This window comes from Brassica napus, chromosome A6 (assembly GCF_020379485.1).
Source record: "Brassica napus cultivar Da-Ae chromosome A6, Da-Ae, whole genome shotgun sequence".
Taxonomy (NCBI): Eukaryota; Viridiplantae; Streptophyta; class Magnoliopsida; order Brassicales; family Brassicaceae; genus Brassica; species Brassica napus.
In genome coordinates, this window is record NC_063439.1 from 4223920 (window position 1) to 4246955 (window position 23036).

The following is a 23036-nucleotide window of genomic DNA, read 5'->3' on the forward strand; positions in this document are numbered from 1 at the left end:
TAGAGTTTTAAGAAATGAAACTTCGAATACTATTCAAAATTCTAAATTTGAAGTTTTATCTTTTTATTTGCATCATGGCCCTTATAATTAATTATACATCACATTTATGATTCTTAAGTATTTTTTTCATTATAGTTTTAATCTATAAAACTTTTGTATATTTCAAATATTTCAAATTTATTTTTTTAATTAAAATTTTACACATAAAAGTTTTTTTTTAAATCAAAATAAAATTTATAATATTTTAAAAGTAGAATTAGAGAATAAGAATATTACAAAAGAAACTTAATAAAAAATTAAGAAGATATATATATGAAGACATAATTATTACACAAATTTAAATATTACAACAACACTAATAGTCTAGTAAATTTTTTCCAGAACTTCTAAAATATTGTCCAAACAAATTTTGTATAACCAAAAATGGAACATTAATAAAATAATTTTGTAATAATATTGTATTTTGCTTGTAGTTTAATATTTAATTATGTATTTCTATTTATAAGTTTATATTTTAGTGTAAAATTTTATCAATTAATATTATTTTAAATATGTTAACTACAAAAGTTTTATAGATTTATATTAATTATGAGAGATATAAAAAACATAGTTTAAATTACAAATAATTTTAGAGTTAAATTTGAAGTTTTATTTTTGAATAAAAATACCTTAAAACTTTAATTATAGAGTTTTGCGAATGCTAGACTTTTTAATAGATAATTTTTTGGAGATGCTCTTAGGGGAGTTGGTCGTTGCCATCACTCATCAGTCCCCATGACATCTGAGTGGCAATATATTAAACACATTATGTCTATTTCTCAGTTCTCAATATACTTTGCCACATATCACAAGCAGTAGCTTCTTGTATTTATACATTTCTTTCTTCTAGTTAAGTAATTATACATTGTTCCTTGAGAAGTTTTTAGGATGAAACTTCTCCTTTAAAGATACCAGCAAACAATATAAAGAATCTACCAATGAAGCCTGAAGCTTGCACCTTGCATTAGCGGGTGAGCAAAATAGGCTCCAACTGTTAACGCCGTGATTGCAAGATAAGGCAACCTAACAAACTCTTTGTAGTAATCCTCAGGCAAAACTTGGCGTCCTTCAATAATGGCGGCAAACGGAACTATACTCGTTCTCTTCTTGATGCCTTCAAAAGCGTCTCCATACCTTTTAGCTAATCTCCTGTCCCCATTCCACGCTCCAAACAAATGGTGTGCAATCAAACCAAGAGAAGCTGATGCAGCCACTGAGTTTCCAATCCAGAGAGTGTGTGCCAAACACCAAACGATCTGTCCAACCATCTGAAAAAGAAAAAGAGAACATATGTGCAACCATCAAGTCTCATTAACAAAGAAGACACTAGAACAACTCCTCGTTCTTGAAGACTGATAGAGAAACAACAAATCCAACAACTATAGCTTAAAAAAAGCTAACTTTCTACACATTGTTTCAAACTCATGATGAAGCAATTGGATTCGAGTTACAGATCAAATGCAATATCAAGTATCTGTGGAACATAAGTTGAAGAGAGATGTAAACAAAAACTAAAGAGCCAATCTTTCTACATATTGTAAAGTTTATGAAACACGAACAAAGAAGGGAACACAATAGGTTGTGTACTAATGTGTAGGCATATAAAGTCAATGTCCAAATTACCTGAGGATGGCGAGTGATTCTCATGATGCCAGTCTCCCACAGATGCATCTTGGGCTTATCAACAGCAGCCACCTCTAAAAGATTGAAAGTTGAAGGATAAAGAAAGAAGAAGGACACAAAGTTAGCGACCCAAATAGCTTCATGGACACCCGGAACACCCTGAAGCTGCCATAACTGTGACCCATCGTATCTATGGTTTATAAAGAAAACCTGAAAAGCAATTACAATGACCCACAAAGAGAGTCACCATTTCGATCCTCAAAACATGTAAGAAGAGAGTAGTAGTAAGTAAACTCACAATGGTGCTCATAGCTAAAGGAAGAGAGACCCCAGCAAAGAGAACACGAAATGCTCTTTCGCCTATGAGTTTCTCTCCTACATCTCTCAGACTAGCTAACCCACTGTGTACAGTTGCGAAGATTAGTATAAGCATTAACATCGCCACCTGCAAAAAAGAGTGAACCTTTACAGTAAAAAAACTGAAATTTGCTCGGTTACTTTAATATCTGCATACCTCCGGTGAGCCGGAGAGGGTGGAGACGGCGTCGATGTATGATTTTCCGAAACCGGTGGAGTTATCGATCCAAACGACGTTGAGGATGTAGAGGACGACTCCAAGGATAACGCCGAAGTAAACCCAGGAAACAAGCTTCTGTTTGCCTAATTCGAAAGCAGCAGAGTCTTCTCCGATCAGCAGAGATGGATTGTCTGCGTCTGGGTCTTCCCGGAGAGTGCTACGGACGAGAGTTTTCCGAATTGCCGGTGGAGAGGAAGTGGGGAACTTTGCGAGACGAGGGTGAGCTGGTGTACGTAGGATTGAGTTGAAGTTAGGACGGCGAGGAGGAAGAGCAAGCGAAGGAGAGGTCGAGAGGAGGAGATGATAAACCGCCATTGTTGTTGTTGTGTTTGGTAAGAACTCTTTCTGAGGAAGAAGCAATAAGGACACGATGTCACTTTAATGCGCCTATTGCTTTGCTCCCTCTATTTTGTATAGGGATGTTAACATGGGTAATTATCCATGGGTTTACCAAAACCCACTAATAATGGGTTGGGTTTTTACCCGTTTAAGATTTATTGGATCGATTATGGGTATTAATTTTGAAACCCATATTTATATTGGGTAAATATAAAAGGGTAATGGTGTACCCATGGGTTTTCAGTTATATTATTATATTTTCACCATTTTAATTAAATTATATAAAATTTGCAAAAAACGTTTTTTCCGCCAAAACCGTAAAAATAAATTATCTCACAGAAACCAAAATATGAGTTTTCCCGCTGAAACCGAAAAATCGAGCTTTCCTGTCAAAACCGCAAAACCGAGTTTTTCCGCCAAAATCATAAAACCAAGTTTTTCCGTCAAAACCGCAAAACCGAGTGTTCTCGGAAAACCGCAAAACCGAATTTTCTCGCCAAAACCTCAAAACCGAGTTTTCCGCCAAAACCTTAAAATCGAGTTTTCCGACTGAAAACCGCAAAACCGAGTTTTCCGACTGAAAACCGCAAAATCGAGTTTTCCCGCCAAAACCGCAAACCCGAATTTTCCCGCCAAAACCTCAAAACCGAGTTTTCCGCCAAAACCTTAAAATCGAGTTTTCCGACTGAAAACCGCAAAACCGAGTTTTCCCGCCAAAACCGTAAAACTGAGTTTTCTTGCCAAAACCGTAAAAACAAGTTTTTCCGCCAAAACCGCAAAACCCAAATTTTCCGCCAAAACCGCAAAACCCAAATTTCCTGCCAAAACCGCAAAACGAGTTTTCCTGCTGAAACCAAAAAACCAAGTTTTCCCGCCGAAACCGAAAAACGGGTTTTCCCGCCAAAATCGTAAACGAGTTTTTGCGCCAAAACAAGTTTTTTTATAAAATTGTGAAATCTTGTTTATATATTAAAACTAACATTAATGATATTAATATTTTATATGATATTTTTAGAATAAATAAGATAATACTTTGGGTACCCATGGGTAAACCTATATCCTATTGGGTTATTTTTTGGGTTTGGATTTCAACTTTGATGTTTCTGGGTTTTTACAGGTTGGATATAAACTGGGTTGGGTTATTTGTGGGTTGGGCTGGGCTGGGTTATTTTACCCTAAGTTAACATCCCTAATTTTGTAATATATATCCACTTATTAATGGACCTTTTTTTTTTTTTTACAGCAAAAAAATTACATACTCATATAGACATGCAAACCAAAGTGGTAACTCTGAATCCATGTGTACGACGAAAGACTATAAAACTATAATTGATACTTGCTAGTTGATTAGCTTAACACAGGCTAAACATAAAATGTTTGCATTATCATTAAGATTTAACAATATGTCTTCAGAAATTATGTATTATGATGCGATTTCACTACAAAACTGAATTTCTTTCCAGATGAAACAAAAATGTGATCCGTTTTAAGAAAAACTTGGGCTGGTCTTGTAATCAGTTTTCGTGCAATGCCTTGGTCAGGTAGAGCCTGCTGAAGTTCTGGCCAGCCACTCTGCATAACATCAGGTCGACTCATTTCATTATTCAAGGGTCGAGATGAAGAAAACGGTTGTAAAGAGGTTAACACGAGAATCTACCCATTGATTTGGCCGCAGAAGTTTGAGACTTGGTTTGTGATGAGGAAACTCTCTAGCCTTGACGGTTCAGGGATCGGCTTGAAGATTGGGTTTGATGGATCCTCTTCGGGTAAAGGCTCTTCTCCTGCTGATCTACGAGCCATGTTCTCCGTCCTATAATAACAAATGTTAAGGACGAGAGAATGAAACAAACTGAACCAATCATGCGACCTACCTCCTCTTCTGGAGCCAGGCTTGTTGCTGCGCTTGCTGACGGGACAGGTTCCGGTAGTAATATTGGAACTGCAAGTATAAAATAAGATATCGTATTAAGATAGTACTAAGGGTGAGAACTGAAGAAAAAATCGAGAATAAGTCACACCTTTTGCTGTTCCATAGATAAATCGTCCATGCATTTAATCAGAAACTCCATATTGTTCTCAAGGAAAGGAGTGGTTGATGAGTGTAGACGATCATAATCACCCTATACAAGAGAAAATGTCCAAGAGTTAAGAGTCAAAATCTGAAATACTGGCAGCAAGCGAGAAGCCTTGTCCAGATACTGATGTTATAAACTTATACCTGCGAGACAGGTGCATCAGTCTCCAGCTCGGTCATGAACGCACTGACAAGCGCAGAGTTTGAAACCTTGATCTGTCAAAAGAAAGAACCGATGTTTAAACCAAAGTCTTTTCTCAGAAGAAACATAAATAGGTAACACTATCAATATTCCAACATAATTAACTATAGGATAAGCTAGTAATACTTTAAGATACAGGAGCAAAGCACTAGAAACTTACAGGAATTTCCTCGAAAATATCCATCCAGGAGAAGTTTTTCTCTCTCAACCTGACCAAAAATAGTGATTAGAACACTACAACTATCCCACGTGGCTCATAAAACCTAAAGTTTTAATAGATAAATCACGATACATACTTCTCGCCTGTAAAGTTTCCGCCACGGTACAGCTCCATAAAGGAATCTGAAAGCTTCAAAGCCTTCAAAGCTAAGACGCCTAGATCAGCTTTAGAGGGATCATAGATGATGCACACACACCTCTTGATGTTCTCCTGCAGATGCACAAGATATAATCTCTTAAAGCCCATTTCTTGCATAACTATTGAATATTGAATAAACCATTCCAGAATCTAGAGTATCATAACACCAAGACATGGTAAACATAATTCTGAAAAAATACCTGGTAATTCATGAAGGTCTCAATCAATTCAACGGTCTGATATGATCCAAGAACTGTGGATTGATACCTGATTAAAAAAAAAAATCAGACGCAACTTATTAACTCCACACTAAAAAAAAAAGCAAGATTCCAAACAGACACAACACAATGAGAAAACCTACCAGCCAACAGTGTTATTATCGACATTAACCTCTCTCAAACATCTCATCATCTCAAGCTGATAGTTAGCACCATCCGCTTCAATTTCTTCATCGTCATCTCTCACCTACAGATTATTGCAGCCAATCAGGGACGACAAGCCATTACATCCTTATAATGGGAGGGTAAAATAGTCTTTAACTTACAGGGAAAGGAAAACAATTGGTGACTTCAAGAACACTACCAACATCAAGTCCAAGAAGCTGTCCTGTGACAAGCGTAGGTGCAAACTCCTTGCAGTGTTTGATTATCTTCAGCACAGCCTAACACACATATGCATCATACACAATCCATCAGCATCACTACTTCTTTTACTCAATGCTAATATGCAAATTAATGAAATAGTGAGATCAATCACACCGTATGAAACTAAAATTCGCAGAAGCAGAGAGATAGGTTATACCAGTCCTTCGATCTGAACAACTCTGAGCGGAGGAGCCACCGCCTCGTCCTTCGATATCGCCTGCAAAAACGACCTAGCCACTGCAGAAACAAACCACGAGAGAGTGTAAGATTGTATTTGCACGAGAAGAGAGTAAAGTAGAAGTTTACTGACTGGTTGCCATTGAATTAATAATCTAGGGAGATGATGAAAGCCTTCTGAGATTCGCCGGCGATGGTATTTTTTTGCCGGCGGCGGAGAGAGAGAGCCTTTTGTTTGTTTGTTAGGGCTTCTTTGATTTTTCTTTAGCTAAAAAGGTGAAATTTCAAACTAGTCCCTAAAATTAGGATTCTCTCAGTAAATGGCCCAAGATGTTTTTTTTTCAAACAAATTGAGAAATTATCAGCAAGGATGGACCCAGCCCATGGACCTATTATAATGGTATTCACTTTGTAAAGGCCAGGACCATATTATTCCTCGAAATATATTTATGCATTTAATGCCATGGGCCATTTGATAAGCTGTAATTTGGGTAACACGCCGTAAAAGTAATTACTAACCAGTCAACACGTTTTAACAGTCAGTCACACAGTCAAATAAGCATTCAAAAACTCTAGAAGTTTTCCCTCCAAAATTCCACCCGGTTTATAGGGTTTTGATCGGAGAATAAGTCTTAATTCAAAGTCTAAATCTTTTTCATATAACCAACTAATCAAACAAGGTAATAGCGCTATCGAGAAGGATGTACTAGTAGTTTTTTTAATTGAATCAAACGTATTTATTTTAAGATTTCAAGTTCTAGGTCATGTACTACTACTCCAAGGTCGAAAACCCATGAACGAATTGAAGGTCAAACAAAGTAAATGCTAATTAAATGACAGCAGTCTTCTTCTTGGGGGTTTGGTGATGGACAGGATTTTCATTGGTTAAATTTTGCTCAGCCTTTACGTGAACTCAAGTCACAGTTTATCTTTATTACATTTTCATCACGCCTAAGCTAAGCAACTCATAAATCCGTAATTAATTACTACTTCAATATCCTCGTTTTAGTGTAATAAATATTTGGAACACCAACCATGAGTTTGTGAGTTTATCTTTTTCTTCTTATCTTCTCATACACTTTTGACCAAAAGTAAATTACCTCGTTATTCTAACCAGCGGTCCAGAATGAAGTATAAGAAATACTATAATATATTATATATTTATAAATTAGTATTCGAATATTCAACAAGAAAAAAGAGGCTGAAAAGAAAGCTCAATAATTGGCTTAGAGGCATGAGGGCATCTCCAACCACAAACACTATTTTAGTGTTAAAACCACACTATTTTAGTGTAATTTCAACACTAAAACCAATGTCTTCTCCAACCATAACACTAAACTTCACACTAAAACTATTTTATAATATTTTATATATTAAGTTTTTTATTTATCATTTATTTAATTGTATGTTTTAGTAATAAAATAAGTGAATAGTATTTTAGTGAAATGAATAGTGTTTTAGTGTGGTGAATAGTGTCACACCAAATTTGGTGTCAAATTTTAGTGTTGCACTAAAATGGTGTGATTTTTACAGTCCCATTGGAGATGATTTGGTGCAAAAGTCACACTAAAATAGTGTTTTGCAGTCCCATTGGAGCTGGCATGAGGAGCCAGACACCAATTTTAAAATCGAAATACAATGTCTCTCTTTACTTAAAATTATGCACCACCACTAATTAATATGTCCACCACATTTCTTCTGCTCACCACCATTGATCTCACTATCTCTTTTATTTATTTATTTCTCTTCTCCTTCCAAAACTTTTTTGCTCAGCAGCAGTAACTCCTTGGCCCCAAAACCCATCTGTCTCTGAATCTGGCTGGGAAAGAAAGTAATAACGTCAATTATTATTTCTCTTCCCTTATTCGTCTCTCCTTCATAAAAAAACCATTATTAATCAATGGTATATTGTGTGTCCATCCATATATATAAATATAAAATATTCATGAACGCATTGAAGAAGGTTGAGTGAGAGAGAGAGAGAAAAAAAAACAATAAAAGAGTTTTTTACAGGCATGGCTTCACGTGACATCTTCATCGACCAAGAACTTCGAGAAAAGATACTCTCAAAGTGAGAGAGAGAGAGTTCTCACATGTTCATTAATACTCCTCCTCATGCTCCCTCCCTCACACCTTCTTCTTCTTCTTCTCTCTAGTCTCTTCCAGTTTCGTAGTAAACCTCCATCCTTTCTTTCCTTTTCCTTCGATCGAGATGCTTTAACAAATGGGGGCAGATCTGAAAAGTGACTAATAATGGAAAGTGACGGCTAAGAGATTCATAAGTTGTCTTTTTATGGAAACTCGATTCGACCATTATATTTCATTTCTGATTCTTTCTTGATTCCATTCACCCTCTTTAGTCATGGTCTCTTCTTCTCCTCCTCCTCCATCCACATTGTTCCTACTCTTTGCTTCTACACTATTCTTACTTTCTCCGGCGAGATCCAGCGACGTTGACTCTCTCCTCTCCTTGAAATCCTCAATCGATCCATCGAACTCGATTCCATGGCGAGGAACAGATCTCTGCAACTGGGAAGGAGTCAAAGAATGTCTAAACGGAAGAGTCTCCAAGCTCGTCCTCGAGTATCTAAACCTCACCGGTTCACTCGACGAAAGGATCCTAAACCAATTGGACCAGCTTAGGGTTCTCAGTTTCAAATCAAATTCCCTCTCCGGTTCAATCCCTAACCTCTCCGGTTTACACAATCTCAAATCGGTTTACCTCAACGACAACAACTTCACCGGCTCCTTCCCGGAGTCTCTCACCTCGCTTCACCGGTTGAAAACTATTAACCTCTCCGGTAACAGATTATCCGGCAAGATCCCGACCTCGCTCCTCCGTCTCTCGCGGCTGTACACGTTCGAGGTTCAGGACAATCTCTTCGCCGGTTCGATTCCTCCTCTTAACCAGACGAGTCTCAGATTCTTCAACGTCTCCAACAACAAACTCTCCGGCCAAATCCCGCCGACGCGAGGGTTAAAGCAGTTCGACGAGAGTTCGTTCGCCGGAAACTCCGCTCTCTGCGGCGATCAGATTCGAATCCCGTGCGGAACTTCGCCTGCGCCGTCGAAACCAGCGCCTACTCCGTCTAAGAAGAAGGACAAAGCGAAACTAATCGGAATCATCGCCGGAAGCGCCGCCGGGGGAGTTTTAATCCTCATCCTTCTCCTGACGGTTGTCATCTTCTGCTGTCGACGGAAGCGGCGGATCAAGTCTCCGAGGGAAGATAGAAAAGGCAAAGGAATAGCTGAAGCCCAAGGAGGAGGAGGAGCAACAGCTTCGGAGACGGAGAGGGACATCGAGAGGAAAGACAGAGGCTTCTCATGGGAGAGAAGCGAGGAAGGAGCAGTGGGGACTCTCGTTTTCCTCGGAGCCAGCGATTCAGGCGAGACGACGGTGGTGAGATACACCATGGAGGATCTGCTCAAAGCTTCGGCTGAGACTTTGGGGAGAGGGACGTTAGGGAGCACGTACAAGGCCGTGATGGAGTCTGGGTTCATAGTCACTGTGAAGAGACTCAAGAACGCGAGGTATCCTCGCATGGAGGAGTTCAAGAGACATGTTGAGATCCTTGGACAGCTCAGACACCCTAACCTTGTCTCTCTAAGAGCTTACTTCCAGGCTAAAGAAGAACGCTTGCTTGTTTATGATTACTTCCCCAATGGCAGTCTCTTCACTCTCATCCACGGTGTGTAGTTTCACTTGTAATAACAATGACATGCAGAGATTTGATGTGTGTGTGTGTTTGTTTGTAGGAACTCGAGCTTCTGGAAACGGGAAGCCTCTACATTGGACATCATGTCTGAAAATAGCTGAGGACTTAGCCTCAGCTCTGCTCTACATACATCAGAACCCTGGCCTAACTCATGGGAACTTGAAGTCCTCCAATGTCCTGTTAGGTCCTGATTTCGAGTCCTGCCTCACTGACTACGGCCTCAGCAGTCTCCATGACCCTGACTCGGCTGAAGAAACGAGCGCGGTCTCTCTCTTTTACAAAGCACCAGAGTGTAGAGACCCGCGGAGAGCCTCTACGCAGCCTGCTGATGTCTACAGCTTCGGGGTCCTTCTCCTCGAGCTTTTGACAGGTAGAACACCGTTCCAGGACCTTGTTCAAGAATACGGGTCGGATATCTCTAGGTGGGTGCGTGCGGTGAGGGAAGAAGAGACTGAATCAGGCGAGGAGCCGACGTCTTCAGGGAACGAAGCATCAGAGGAGAAGCTTCAGGCGCTTTTGGGTATCGCAAATGTTTGTGTGACCATTCAACCGGAAAACAGGCCTGTGATGAGAGAGGTGTTGAAGATGGTGAGGGATGCAAGAGCCGAAGCGCCGTTCTCGTCTAACAGTAGCGAACATTCACCTGGGAGATGGTCTGATACAGTTCAGAGCTTGCCAAGGGAAGATCAAGTGAGCATATAGAGAACAATAGATGTGGTGCCTTCTTCATTGCTTTTCTCGAGTAACTTTTGTGATTCTTGGAGTAGGTTTCATAGTGTAAAGCTTCTTTCTTCATTTCCCGTAACGCCATTTTGATTCAGCGACCTGTAGGACTTGCATGAGATTTGTTGAATTTATTAAATTTGAGATGTTGGCATTGAGAAATTTGACTGATAAACTCCATTAAATAAAAACAAAAGCTATGATGCTTTTGAAAGAAAAAAAACATCCAGATCTCCATTGTAGTTTTGCAAAAAAAAAAAAGTTATCTTTCTGTTTACGGTTCATTTTTCAATTATAATCCTCGAATTTTATATTCATAAACCAAATATGTTTGTGAAGTTGTAACAAACTGAATCATCTCATGGTTTAAAAGAGGTGATTCTAATGAACATGTGCAGTGTTGGTTTTAAGCGCACTCGGCTAAGAGAAGAAAGAGCTCTTCATCGGTTATGGCTCCCATTTCCATTGCTCTTTCCAGCACGCTTAGCCCTCCATCGTCCTCTATCGATGGACGTGCTCCTCTGTGATTACACAAACAATTCAAGAAAGATGAACACAACCGGCTTAGTTTGACTACTAATATGTGTTCCTGTAATGTTTAAAATGTTACCTTCGGAGTAGAATCTTTGCAAACTTGTGGTTCCCTGAAGATATGCAATGGTGTAACGGAGTCCTTCCGTGGTAATCTCTCATGTTTGGGTCAGCACCAAACTGCAACAACAGTTCAAGCAAGACAGAGTCACCAATGTGACAAGCCACATGGAGTAAGGAACAGCCTTGAAGACAGTTTCCTGGTTCGTTGGAGTCTTTGATTCTCTGACACGCAGTTGGATCTCGTCTTTTCCTCACTCCTTCCTCTGATGCGTCAGCATGGTGATAAGCATCAATATCAGTTATGTCATCGAACTTGGTGTTGATGATATTCACATCCCCTGAAGTTACGATCAGTCGATATATTTCTCGTATGTTTCTGCTTTGAACAGCTTCCCATATTCTACACGCAGCAGAAGGGTTGCCTATGCTTTCGTCTTTGATGACTAATGCTTTCTCCAAGTACTAGCACAAGCATATAATCATAATCACTCATGTTTAGTTTCACCTTCCACAAATCATATAATATACTCACGTTTCATGAATTGGACATTGGAGTGTAAGAACTTATACATTACCTTCGCTAGAATGTATTTCTCCTTCACAGTAAAGGAATCGTCTGGAGATGGTTTTGAAATTGGAGCACGTGAAAATGTTGATTCGTTTTCACTGCAAAAAAAACACACACACAATACTTTACATCATCAGCTACATGTATGAGTCATGATGAAACAAAACATTGATTGGCATATAAACTATATATATTTTTAGAAACCATACCTGTCATCGTCAAGGTGAAGTAGCCCCTCCCACAGTGAGTTACAGTACAAATTTCCCAAATTTCTGAATAGGTCCAAGATCGTTGGCTCCCACACTTTCACATCTAGTGTGAGGGATCTCACCTGCAGTTTGTGGGGTTCACAAAATCAATGACATCAGCTTAGAGAGAGATCTAGCACTAAAGACCACCAGAGAAAAACAAATCTCCAAAAGCTATAACCACAGTAACTATAAACTCTGCTGGAGAGAGTTTACCAAAGAAACTTCAGATCTACTGGGCCGTTTAAAGACAAAACTATCTCCAAAAAATGAAAATTCAAAGGGGAAAAATTGTAGCAAAACTAGCTCAAACTTCATACCTTGGAGATATGAACCCCTAGGTTCCTGTGGACACCAGAGCACTGAATGCACAACAAAACTCCAAGATTCAACGATGCCCAATCGGGATCAGGAGCATTGCACTCTGCACATACATTATTCCCTGGAATTCCTCTGAGTATTGTGGAGACATCATCCCCCATATTTCTTCTTGCATCATTATGTTGACTTTGATCCATGGAGACAACACCTTTTGGAGGAACAGAACCAGTGTACTGAACTGGCGACTGCAAAAAAAAAAAAAAACGATCTGTATTAGCAATGAACTTCCTTATCAATTCAGATTGTAAATGAAAGAGACTTATTGTGTCAAACCTGTTGCAGAAAATGAGAGTTCAGAAGCGTCCCTATAGCTGCTGTGATTTTGTTTACCCAGTCCATCCTATCCGCTCCATTTTCAGCCTGGTCAGAGTATAAATCTATGGCTGATTACCATTGTAACAGACCAGAACGATACATGTCTTATAGGGAGTAAAGTGGGTATACCTGAAGTGTGTAAGTTTTTTGAGGAGAAATGATTCTGAAACATAGCCGAAGATCCATGTCTTCTGCATCCAATTTTATCAAACAAGTGCGGAGATCGATAGTTTTATAGCCTAAGCTGCCTTCAGTGAGAGAAGCTGATCGATTGTGTCTTGCACGAAACCGACCAAAGACACCAGTATGGTCAGAAGAACCACTGTAGTGATGCTGTGATCCCTGAGAATGGGAATGACAAAAAGAAACTAACCGTTAAAAACAAATAGAAACTCTTTATGGACGACGTCTCTGGTGGAATTGAGGCAGGTTAAAGAGGTCTGTGCACGTACCATTGATTTATTGCCATTGTTTCTGTAATAGTACATGGAGCCATGACTATCAAGGACGAAAAATTTCCTTTTCCAATCAGTTCTCAAACTTGATGATCGTTTTAATAAATACCCTTGTTTAATTACCTGCATCCGTGCCCAAAAAAGAAAAAGAAACCTCGTAAGACCAGAATCAATTCATACAATGCTGAAACACAGAACAAGTCTCTCTGTATGCTGCATAATTGCATTGGGAAACAAACACTTACTTCCTTGTCTGCTGTTAAACTTGTTTCGGTATTTTTATACGGGATAGTTCCAACAACACGGTTTCCATTAACACCAGAGACCTCCGCATTAGCGGCAAGTTGTTGGCTGTCTAACTCAGACTGCGTTCTGAATTCTTGAATTCGTCTAGCTAGTCGATCTTGTTCAATCTTGGACTGTTCTTTTGATTGTTGGGCATATGTTAATATCTGTAAGAGTCATACAAGTATCAGCGTCGGTGGACTTAAGTACTTCTGCTCATCTAAACTAAAGTTTTGTACCTGATGGATATATGGTTCCAGTTGACCCAGCAAGTCATATCCCTGAAAAAAAAAGACATCAAGTTAAGGATCAAATCAGGACACATATGTCAAATTTGGTTGGTCTTAGATGGTAAAGAGATTAGAATGTAGAATTAGAGACCCTACAAGTTTAAAATATCTGAGATGAGCATCCATAATTGCACTTATAGATTCCAAAAACTCATACTTCTTTTTAGCTTCAATAGTCATCAATGAATTGACCTGGATTCTTCAACCAAAGCAAAATTTAGTAGTACAAATATTGAAAGTAAATGGTAACGGCTTCTGTTAGTAAGGTAAGCATACGAGGTTGAAACGGCTCTTCTCAAATGTTGACTTTGAGTTCTCCAGATCCTGTCACTCGGATGACACAGCACAAATAAGTTACCATGCAAGGAAGAGCGTGCGAAATAATATTAAGAAAGAACAGCATCTAATTTCTGGCGTTAGTGTCAAAAAGAGAATATAAATACATAAGAGAACTAAATGTTCTACCTCTTCCAACTCTGCAACAATTTCTCCTCTTGTATTCTTCTTTAGAGACACAAACTTCTCACGAGACTACAAGTAGATAAGAAAAGTCATTACACCACTTAAGATAAAGCATATCAATTACAATTACATTTACAAGAAACTAAGGAAGCTGTAGACTCTATAGACAAGTACCTGATCATACGAATGAGCAGCTTTATCAAATCGGTGGCGAGACTCCTGCAGAGGAAGAAACAACATAGTGGATGATTAGAAAACGTATGAGTTTTCGATCATATATATATGTTTACCATTGAATAAGTCCAAATTTCAGTTAATTTATAAATTTGAGATTAGGAAACAAAATAAATTTCTCAAAATTAGGAGACATAATAATTGAATACCTTAGCTTCTTGTAGATCAACATTAATAAAGTTCATCAACCTCTCAAGTAACACATGCTCCACCTACAAAAATGATCATATTTCAAGAGAACAATCAAGACAGGAAACTCTAAATTACTATCCTAACCAAATCTTCGTTTAAATTACCAAACAAAAAAAATATTCTCTCGATAATGTTAGGCATCTTTAGTCTTTGCAAGCATTTACTATTGCTCACAAGATACTATTGAGTCTATGAGAGCAATACCTGTGAGCAAAGAAACTCCTTATAAGAGGCAAGCTCTCGAAGTGTATTTATGAATTTGGATATAACAGGGCCTGGTGTCACACACAAGAATACCAATCAAATAAGTCAGATGTGAGACTACCACTGTCTCTTTGGAGTACCAGATGTAGGGTTTCATTAAAGGCAATGACTAGGAGAAGTGGAGAACAAACATAAACTGAAATGATGTCTTAAGCTACAAATATAAATCAATAACCTCCAATGGAAAGACTGATAGGATCATCATGTCCAGCCCCAAATTCTTCAAGACAATCTGCAAATGCACTTTCTCCTTTGGATGCCTCTCCCAAAACTCCCCTATAGAAGAAAAAATCAATGAAAAAATAATGAGATAAGGTTGGTGAGATGCCACAAAGGATTGAATTGCAAAATGAAGAAAGTTGTAATCAAAGAAGATTTACATGAAAATAGAAAAACAATCAACAACAAAGCTTTAATGCTCAGACAGTTAATCCTCGATTGCTAATTAAGTATGAGAAGCGACAAAATGGTACCAATACTCTTAACTTCAATTTCATGAAAAATTATGCCACAAATGGTATTCTTAGAATCTTTATATCAACAGAAATTATCAGACAATGAGATTAAGACAGTAGTAAAAAAAAGAAAAGGGATAGATTTTTTGAGACATACATAAACTTCTTAACACCTTTATATAGCTTCTGACAACGATCTTTAAGCTCTTCAGCTGTCCCTTCCAAGGAACAAACCTGATCCCATCAAATCAAAGACAATAAATTTCAAAACTTTCACAAAATTAACCTGAAATTAAAATTTTAAACATGAACCAAAAACGTCCAAGTATTCAGCAGCATTCCAATTTCACCTGTTTCTGAAACATTGGGGAATCCTCCAGATTTATAAAGGTTGCCATTGATGAAACAACGAAAGAAACTTTCAGACCAGAAAGGGAAGCTTCGAAACAGGCTTTGTGATTCGGTTTGAAATGGATCTGGCGAGAGATTCAGAGGCGTTATTAGTTGGTACGATTATTGATGGTGATTGATTGCTTCGGAAACAGCCAGTAGCATCCACAACTTCTTTATATTTTCAAATATACCCTTTTGTACCTTTTATTTTTTGTAATAACTCTTTTTAATGGGCTTTTATGGTGTGAATTGGTATATCTGGGCTTTTTATAGTGTGAATGTTTGATCGTTTTTAATTGTAAGTTTTTCTTTTGGTCAACCATTAAGATCTTCAATTTCATAGTTATGTGCAGGGACAAAATGATAAATATGACTTTATATATAGTTGCACTGCATTGTGTTCACTCAGTAGAATCTGTTTAACTTTACAAAACTTGAAATTTTATCCATTTACTATCTCAAGTTTTTAGGAGGTGTTATTGGTTTATATATTTTTATTGATTTAGAAATCAATACAATACTAAAAGGCAAATAATCTCATCGCTGAGACCCTCCACGTCAGATAAAATAATCGTCCAATAAGACATGTTCTTTTCTCCACGTCGGACATTGCTTGGGCTGGTATTGGGCTGATATTTTTCAATCTGTCAAAATATAAGAAACATATGGATCAAGAGTCCAGATCAAAGAGAACGGAGAATGACGACATCTCATCACTTCGCTCTTGGATAACCCTAAAACGGCCAGCCGACGAATCTCTTCGACATTCCATCTCACCTCTGCGCATGGCGACCAAGTGATGTTCTTCAGAGATGCTTCACTCCGTCCACGCGAAGCCAAGTTGAAGTTTCGTCTGATTCACATCGGGGAGGCTCGAAATCCAAAGTCGAAGATCCTTATTGGACAAGAGATTCTCCTTATCGACGAAGAGGTTTGTCTACTGATTTTTCTAACTTTTTCCTCTTGATTTAATATTGCTCGATTGAGATAGTATTTATGTTAACCGATGAGTTGAATTTATCTACAGGGAACGGTTATTTATCTACCGCCACCTCCGTGAGTGGTCGCTCTGGAGCTATTTGCGTAGGAAATCGCGCCTTTCCGTTTTGCTCAGCCTTTGAGTTCTCTCCTCTTCCTGTGTTAACGTGTTCCTCTTCTTGGTGTCTCTGTTTCTCATATCTGCTATTGTTGATTTTGTCTAGAAGCAGCAGGTCTATTCTAAGTTGCTGCGTCCGAGTTTCATTACGGTCCAAACCATGTCAGAGTCTCAGACAGCTCTAAAGAATCAGCCACAGTCCTCGGCCTCCTCTGGTTTTTTTTTGTTAACCTGCAAGTTCATATTCAGAGATTGATTTCAATTATATTATGTTTACAATAAGGTTTTTAATGTAACATGGGCATGTGTACATCAGGAAAGAAGCAAGCTTTGATATCTTTATCTGACAAGTAGGATTAAGCTACTCTTGGCAACGGTCTTCAAGAGTTAGGGTATATCTTATTTCATAATTTTTAGTTATGTTTCTGTCCTAATAAGTGTTTATGGATTGAAAAATGATTCATTTTTTTATTTCTAGATACACTATCGTTTGTACTCGAGGAACTGCCTCTACCTTGGAGAATGCTGGAGTCTCTGTCACCAAAGTGGAGACTTTCTCTTCCCTCATTCTTTAGCTGGTGGTAATGATTTAGAAGTTGAGTTTGGTATATTAAGCTTAGCTCTCATTTTGTTTTTTTTTTCTTCTCGAAAAGAAGCTTAATGACCGTGCGAAGACTTTGCACCCAAACATACACGGTGGTATCCTCGCTAGAAGAGATGTGGAGCATCATATGGAAGCTTTTAATGAGCATGGCGTTGGTGAGTTTGAACATTTGATTAGCCTTTTATTTTATAAGGCTGAGACAAGTTATCTGTAGTATTCCTTCGTGTTAAATAGCATCATTCTGTTTTGTATTGAATGACAGGTACATTTGATGTGGTGGTTATCAATTTGTATCCGTTCTACGACAAAGTTACTGCTCCAGGTGGGATCAGTTTTGAGGATGGGATTGAGAACATCGACATTGGTGGTGCTGCTATGATTAAAGCAGTTGCTAAGGTATATATATGTGCATATGAAACTTATTCCTTATATTCATATCTTGATGACAAATGTTGTTGGACAGAACCACAAAGATGTCCTCATCGTTGTCGATTCAGAGGATTATCAAGCTGTTTTGGAGTATCTCAAAGGAGCTCAGAACGACCAAAAATTCCGCAGGAAATCTGCGTGGAAGGCCTTTCAGCACATTGCTGCTTATGATTCCGCTGTCTCAGAATGGCTATGGAAGCAGACTGAGGGACGTAGGTGCTTATTTTTTATGTGATCCTCCTTACACTAGATCGAGATGTAGTGGCTTCCAGGTGATTCATTTATTTTCTGTTTCTCACATACACACCACTGTAACCTTTGAGGTTTTAATATGTTAATTCTTATTTAGTTGAATCTCATATCAGTTTGAGGTTTTAATACGTTAATTCTTATCAGTTGTGTTGGATACCAGCCGTCAGTGTCCTTAGGTACACGATATTTTCGAATTTGTTCATATTATTATACATCAACAAATTTCTTCCTACCCCCTGTCCACCAACATCTTTTATGGATCCGTATGTATGTCTTGCAGATACGGTGTGGAGCTTGCTGTTGCAGATAAGAGTGATGAAGCTGTTTACGTCGGTTCTGGTGGGGAGATAACAAAACTAACTAATATTAGAGCCGCTGAAGCTGGGCACCTTCACGTGAGTCTAAAACCTCAGGACCCATCTAAATTAACAGTTTGCTTATTTACATGTTATGGCTTGACATTTTCCGTTTGGTTTGCTAGGCCGCAAGTGTTGAGAATCGTAAAGACAGCCAGCTCCCTCTGTCCATAACTTGATGGGAGAAACATACAGTTTTCAGCTAGGCTGACACATTTCAGTTTGACTTCTAATCATCAGACCTTCACGATTTCATCCATTTTTAATAAGCGTAACTGTCCACCAGTCCCAGATTTCGTTGTTGATGTAAGCTGATGCCCACATGGACATAGACTTTTTTTTTTCAACCACCTATGGAGCTAACAGTATTTTGCCTCTGAACCCAGGGAGTGAGCTCACTTACCATCAATGTCTGTGCCGGTCCTCCTGATAATGAGAATGAACCAGCTGGTGAAACAACTGCAGGTGGTGCATCGGTCACGAACTTGCTGATCCCGACGAGTTTAAAGCAACTAAGAAGGCACGCCTTACATAGATTGAAGAGGATAGTCGTCAGCCACGGCGTCGGCTCCTAGAATAATACTTGTGCATAGTTGTTGGCATGTTGCTTTTATTACATCATCTGGCGTAAACAGTTTACAACTGACTATAAACCCAATCATGTTTGGAAATTCATTATCTTTGTCTACAAGTCGGTGAACTATTCTATTTGCGTATTATTCTTGCATTTTTACATTACAACAAACTAATTTCGTTAACGATTACCAACACCCCGACCATTGCAGGCTGACACTTTTTCGTTTTCCGTGGCTTCTTATTTGCCAAGCTTTACTTCAATTTTAGTACTGTAATGGTTATAATTTGTAAGTTAGTTAGTAATAGTCATTTCACAAATTTAAATCAATTATTTTGGTAACATGGTTAACTTCGGTTTCATATATAATAATACATTTAAGCTTCTAACAAACATGTATATGTGTAAATAGTAAGTTTCATATTGTCTACTTATTTGTCTTCAAATATTTTTAGTTATTATGAATAATTTATTTTTCACATCGTGTAAATCATTATTTTTAAAAGAAAATTTATAATGAAAAACCAATTTAATTCGTGAAACAAACATATAACTAAGAGAGAAAGTAATTTAATTTTACCTACCGTATGTAATTTTTTTTAAAAAAATTGTGACTTATTGATATAGCAAACTAAAAAAACATCGAGAGAAAGTAAGTAACTATATAATATTTTATTATAATTGGAAAAGTAATATAATTTTTAAAATGAATATAAAAATAAATAGTTAAAATTATTGTAAAATAATTAAGAGTGATGATCCTATTTTTAGTTAAAAGTAAATTAAACATTAAAAAAATAAAACTGTATAATTATTGGGGTCCACATAGAGTGTCCTAAGTTGATAAGCCTTAGACAGAGTGTCCACGTAGGCAAAAATAATCGACCAATGAAAAACTATATTTTTTCCATGTCACCTCCTCTATTTATTTTTAAAAAATGATTCTTTAACTTTTTACTTAAACAATTATGACCGAAAATATTTTTTTAGTGAAATACATTATTTATATAAATATAATTATATTTTTTATTTACATAATAGTTTGTAAAGAAAAATTTAGTGTAAATAATATCATAATTCTCATAATTTTATAAAATACTAAACTAAATTGGGTTGGTTTTCAACTTTCACAAATAAAAAGTATTATTTGTAAACTTAGAAAAGAATATATCAAGAATATTATTTTCAGGAGAGAAAATAGAAAAATACATCAGAGACAAATCCATCTCTATTATGAAATTCTTCTATTTTATAGAAAAAAATAGAGAAATACATTGGATGTATATGGCCGACGTAAATGATCGACGTTGAGATACTATAATTGTTTAAATGTATATTTTGTTTCACTATATAAATTGTTTTTATATTTCAATATAACTTTATACTTATTGGATATTGTGTGGCCAATTAAATTATGGAAATTATTGTGTAATTGATTAAATTTATATATTAATGATAGTTTTATAAAGTAATAACTTTTAAATATTACAGATTTTAATTAAAACTAGAGGATATAAGCCTCAGATAGAGTGTCCACGTAGGCAAAAATAATCGGCCAGAAAAACTATATTTTTGCCATGTCACTTGCTCTATTTATTTTTACAAAATGATCCTGTAACTTTTTACTTAAACAATTATAACCAAAAATATTTTTTGTGAAATATATTATTTACATAAATATAATTATATTTTTTTTATTTACATAATAGTTTGTAAAGAAATATTTAGTGTAAATAACATAATTATTTTATAAAATACTAAAATAAATTGGGCTGGTTTTCAACTTTCACAAATAAGAAATATTATTTGTAAACTTTGAAAAGAATATATCAAGAATATTCTTTTTTAGGAGAGAAAATAGAAAAATACATCGGAGAAAAATCCATCTCTATTATGAAATTCTTTTATTCTAGAGAAAAAATAAAGGAATAAATTAGAGATGGTCTAAGGCATGGCCGACGTAAATGATCGACATTGAGATTTGAGGTTTTCTGATTTTTACTATTCTAATGTTTCAATATAATTTGAATATTTCCTTTATTTTATAATAAAATGGTTTAAAAGCATTTTTTTGTTTCACTATATAAATTGTTTTTATATTTTAATGTAAATTTGTATTTATTGGATATTGTGTGGCCAATTAAATTATGTAAATTATTGTTTAACTGATTAAATTTATATATTAAATAGCAGTTTCTAAAGTAATAACTTTTAAATATTACAGATTTTAATTAAAACTGATTACATTTTGAGATTGCAATAGATAGAGTAATCCAACTCTATATAGATATGAGGATACAATTGTAAAGTGGTATCACCTTGAATTGCTCTCATTCTGTGGAATGAGATAATCAACATCTAATATTATGTTACTCTCACAATATTAGAAATGGTCGAACCGTAAACCAATCAAGGATGATGTAAGGAAGACATAAAAATGTATTTCCAGTTATCACAAATATACAATCAATTTGCAACAACTTAATTATGTCCAGCGTAGGACAACAGAGAAGAGTTTTTGTACCTTCTAATATTATAACATCTCACTATATTAATAGCTAAATCAGTTTTCTCTAGCACAAATACTCAGTCAATTCTTAGAGTTTAAGCTTTTCTATCTGATGATATTAGTACTTTGATCCCAAAAAAAAGACGGTCGAACTGTACATTGTAATTGGAGAAAGAAAACAAACAAAAATCAACCGAAGACTTTTAAAGTATATGAAACAAAAATTAGAAATAGCAATTCTCTGCAATTAAAGAATAAGGCAATAAAATTGTTAAAATACAAAATAAAACAAAAAATATTCCGAGAAAGAAAGATTTAGTAAAACAAAATCATAACATAATTCCATATTTGATAGTGCTCAGTTACATTAAAAAGTCTAAATTTACAACATACACAGTTTTATTTACATCTTCAAACCTATTATCTAATTAAAATGATTCTAAAAAAGTATCAGCATGAAGAGTTAGAAAATATATGATAAAATATAATACATAACGTTAAAAATACATTATTACTGATCACTAAAAAATCATGTTAGTAGTAATAAAAATGAAATGACAACACATTCATTAAAACTATAGAACGGCACGCAACAAGGTGTTATTAAATAACAAACTACAAATTAAATATGTTCAACGCAAACACACATAAAAAAAGAAATATCATATTTGGATATATTTAAATAAATAATTTTAAATATATTATATTCTTGATAATTTTAAAATTACTTAAAAAGAAACTAAATTATTAAAAAATTAATATACAAAGAAAACTAAAGCAATATTTTGTAACGTTAAAATAAAAAATGAATAAAAATATATTAAGTTAATAAAATAGATTTTAGATGTTAAAGACATCTAATTCATGTAATATTACAAAATTCAAAATTTGTTTATTACAATTAATATTTTAGCATTAGATATATTAAAATAATATTCTAGATTGATATTCAATTATTAGTTTTCAACTATTACACGAAATATTTTTATTAAGTACGCTTTTTAAAAAGGGGGTTTTATATTTTAAGTAGGTTATTGGAGTACTTTTTATTTTCGTGAATTTATTCGAGATGAGATTCCGATCTTTTAAACTAAGATAATTTATGTTCTATACATAATTATATATTTTTTACATAACTCTAAAATCTCGGACTTGATTTTTCATATTTTATTAGTTAATTGTGTTACATATAATATAAATATATAATAGAAATACTTACTTCAAAATAAAAATATTAAGAAAATCAAATTTAAAATACAAATAAAAATGATAAATGTAACAAATTTAAATATATTTTCCGCGCGTAGCGCGGAGAAAGAATCTAGTCCATATAGCATTTATAAATCCAAGTAAAATATACAAATTTTCAAATTTTCTCGGATTAATATTTACAAATCCGGAGGTTTTTCTTCGGATTTGGGCCTTTGTATTTTTCACAAAGAAATCCATGCAAATTCATTCAAATACATTATGAAATCAAATCTATTAGTAAATCCGTATGATTGAATAACACTTGATTTGAATTAGAATTTATGAATCATTAAACGAATAACACTTGATTTGAATTAGAATTTATGAATCATTAAACGAATAACACATGATTTCAAT

At 35.8% G+C, this 23036-nt stretch overlaps 5 protein-coding genes across 24 annotated transcripts; 2 read left to right on the plus strand and 3 right to left on the minus strand.

Annotated features, from left to right (window-relative positions):
* Window positions 1–843: 843 nt before the first annotated feature.
* On the minus strand, window positions 844–2648 carry LOC106350180 (15-cis-zeta-carotene isomerase, chloroplastic). The gene is made up of 4 exons (XM_013790104.3): window positions 2177–2648; window positions 1961–2107; window positions 1663–1872; window positions 844–1307 (listed from the first exon to the last, which is right to left on the minus strand). The coding sequence occupies exons 1-4, from the start codon at window positions 2552–2554 to the stop codon at window positions 972–974; spliced, it is 1071 nt and encodes a 356-aa protein (XP_013645558.2). The 5' UTR covers window positions 2555–2648; the 3' UTR covers window positions 844–971.
* Window positions 2649–3941: 1293 nt separating this feature from the next.
* Window positions 3942–6420, minus strand: LOC106350171 (eukaryotic translation initiation factor 3 subunit H). The gene is made up of 12 exons (XM_013790096.3): window positions 6167–6420; window positions 6014–6093; window positions 5757–5873; window positions 5574–5677; window positions 5413–5479; window positions 5151–5284; window positions 5015–5063; window positions 4797–4868; window positions 4597–4698; window positions 4450–4517; window positions 4236–4388; window positions 3942–4150 (listed from the first exon to the last, which is right to left on the minus strand). The coding sequence occupies exons 1-12, from the start codon at window positions 6174–6176 to the stop codon at window positions 4093–4095; spliced, it is 1014 nt and encodes a 337-aa protein (XP_013645550.1). The 5' UTR covers window positions 6177–6420; the 3' UTR covers window positions 3942–4092.
* A 1486-nt stretch (window positions 6421–7906) lies between these two features.
* On the plus strand, window positions 7907–10634 carry LOC106350163 (inactive leucine-rich repeat receptor-like serine/threonine-protein kinase At1g60630). The gene is made up of 2 exons (XM_013790089.3): window positions 7907–9722; window positions 9790–10634. Exons 1-2 carry the CDS (start codon window positions 8396–8398, stop codon window positions 10449–10451), a joined length of 1989 nt encoding a protein of 662 aa, XP_013645543.2. The 5' UTR covers window positions 7907–8395; the 3' UTR covers window positions 10452–10634.
* A 51-nt stretch (window positions 10635–10685) lies between these two features.
* On the minus strand, window positions 10686–15778 carry LOC106350152 (ADP-ribosylation factor GTPase-activating protein AGD4). Of its 3 annotated transcripts, XM_048782138.1 has the most exons (20): window positions 15643–15764; window positions 15566–15571; window positions 15373–15449; window positions 14936–15036; window positions 14701–14771; window positions 14454–14516; window positions 14245–14289; window positions 14074–14139; window positions 13885–13932; window positions 13705–13800; window positions 13558–13599; window positions 13279–13485; window positions 13031–13156; window positions 12708–12920; window positions 12537–12623; window positions 12203–12448; window positions 11844–11965; window positions 11642–11732; window positions 11083–11528; window positions 10686–10993 (listed from the first exon to the last, which is right to left on the minus strand). In XM_048782138.1, coding segments are annotated over exons 3-20 (2187 nt in total). In that variant the 5' UTR covers window positions 15375–15449; window positions 15566–15571; window positions 15643–15764; the 3' UTR covers window positions 10686–10878. The 3 variants fall into 3 exon arrangements, with proteins under 3 accessions (XP_048638095.1, XP_013645534.2, XP_048638096.1); XM_013790080.3 differs by having other exon boundaries at window positions 15566–15778; XM_048782139.1 differs by lacking the exons at window positions 14701–14771; window positions 14936–15036; window positions 15373–15449; window positions 15566–15571; window positions 15643–15764 and having other exon boundaries at window positions 13705–13807.
* A 449-nt stretch (window positions 15779–16227) lies between these two features.
* LOC106366021 lies at window positions 16228–19061 on the plus strand. Of its 18 annotated transcripts, none has more exons than XR_007340197.1 (12): window positions 16243–16539; window positions 16636–16729; window positions 16817–16919; window positions 17021–17096; window positions 17183–17285; window positions 17361–17459; window positions 17571–17704; window positions 17772–18009; window positions 18134–18165; window positions 18270–18384; window positions 18471–18651; window positions 18732–19061. XR_007340197.1 is itself a non-coding variant. In XM_048782140.1 (6 exons), exons 2-5 carry the CDS (start codon window positions 17782–17784, stop codon window positions 18522–18524), a joined length of 429 nt encoding a protein of 142 aa, XP_048638097.1. In that variant the 5' UTR covers window positions 17462–17704; window positions 17772–17781; the 3' UTR covers window positions 18525–18651; window positions 18732–19061. The 18 variants fall into 18 exon arrangements, 1 of the variants encoding a protein (XP_048638097.1); XR_007340196.1 differs by having other exon boundaries at window positions 16251–16539; window positions 17361–17463; XR_007340193.1 differs by having other exon boundaries at window positions 16255–16539; window positions 16811–16919; window positions 17358–17463.
* Window positions 19062–23036: the final 3975 nt, after the last annotated feature.

Coding starts and splice junctions, on each gene's coding strand:
- LOC106350180 (XM_013790104.3), bottom strand. CDS start 2,554: ATGGCGGTTTATCATCTCCTCCTCTCGACCTCTCCTTCGCTTGCTCTT. Junction 2,108..2,176: donor CCCTCTCCGGCTCACCGGAG/GTATGCAGATAT, acceptor TCTTTTTTGCAG/GTGGCGATGTTAATGCTTAT. Junction 1,308..1,662: donor GAATCACTCGCCATCCTCAG/GTAATTTGGACA, acceptor TTTCTTTTTCAG/ATGGTTGGACAGATCGTTTG.
- LOC106350171 (XM_013790096.3), bottom strand. Junction 5,480..5,573: donor GATAATAACACTGTTGGCTG/GTAGGTTTTCTC, acceptor TTTTTTAATCAG/GTATCAATCCACAGTTCTTG. Junction 4,389..4,449: donor GCCTGGCTCCAGAAGAGGAG/GTAGGTCGCATG, acceptor TTGTTATTATAG/GACGGAGAACATGGCTCGTA.
- LOC106350163 (XM_013790089.3), top strand. CDS start 8,396: ATGGTCTCTTCTTCTCCTCCTCCTCCATCCACATTGTTCCTACTCTTT. Junction 9,723..9,789: donor TCTCTTCACTCTCATCCACG/GTGTGTAGTTTC, acceptor GTTTGTTTGTAG/GAACTCGAGCTTCTGGAAAC.
- LOC106350152 (XM_013790080.3), bottom strand. CDS start 15,613: ATGGCAACCTTTATAAATCTGGAGGATTCCCCAATGTTTCAGAAACAG. Junction 13,157..13,278: donor GTTTAACAGCAGACAAGGAA/GTAAGTGTTTGT, acceptor GCACGGATGCAG/GTAATTAAACAAGGGTATTT. Junction 11,733..11,843: donor CTTCACCTTGACGATGACAG/GTATGGTTTCTA, acceptor TTTTTTTTGCAG/TGAAAACGAATCAACATTTT.
- LOC106366021 (XM_048782140.1), top strand. CDS start 17,782: ATGTCCTCATCGTTGTCGATTCAGAGGATTATCAAGCTGTTTTGGAGT. Junction 18,166..18,269: donor CCAGCCGTCAGTGTCCTTAG/GTACACGATATT, acceptor TATGTCTTGCAG/ATACGGTGTGGAGCTTGCTG. Junction 18,385..18,470: donor CTGAAGCTGGGCACCTTCAC/GTGAGTCTAAAA, acceptor TTGGTTTGCTAG/GCCGCAAGTGTTGAGAATCG.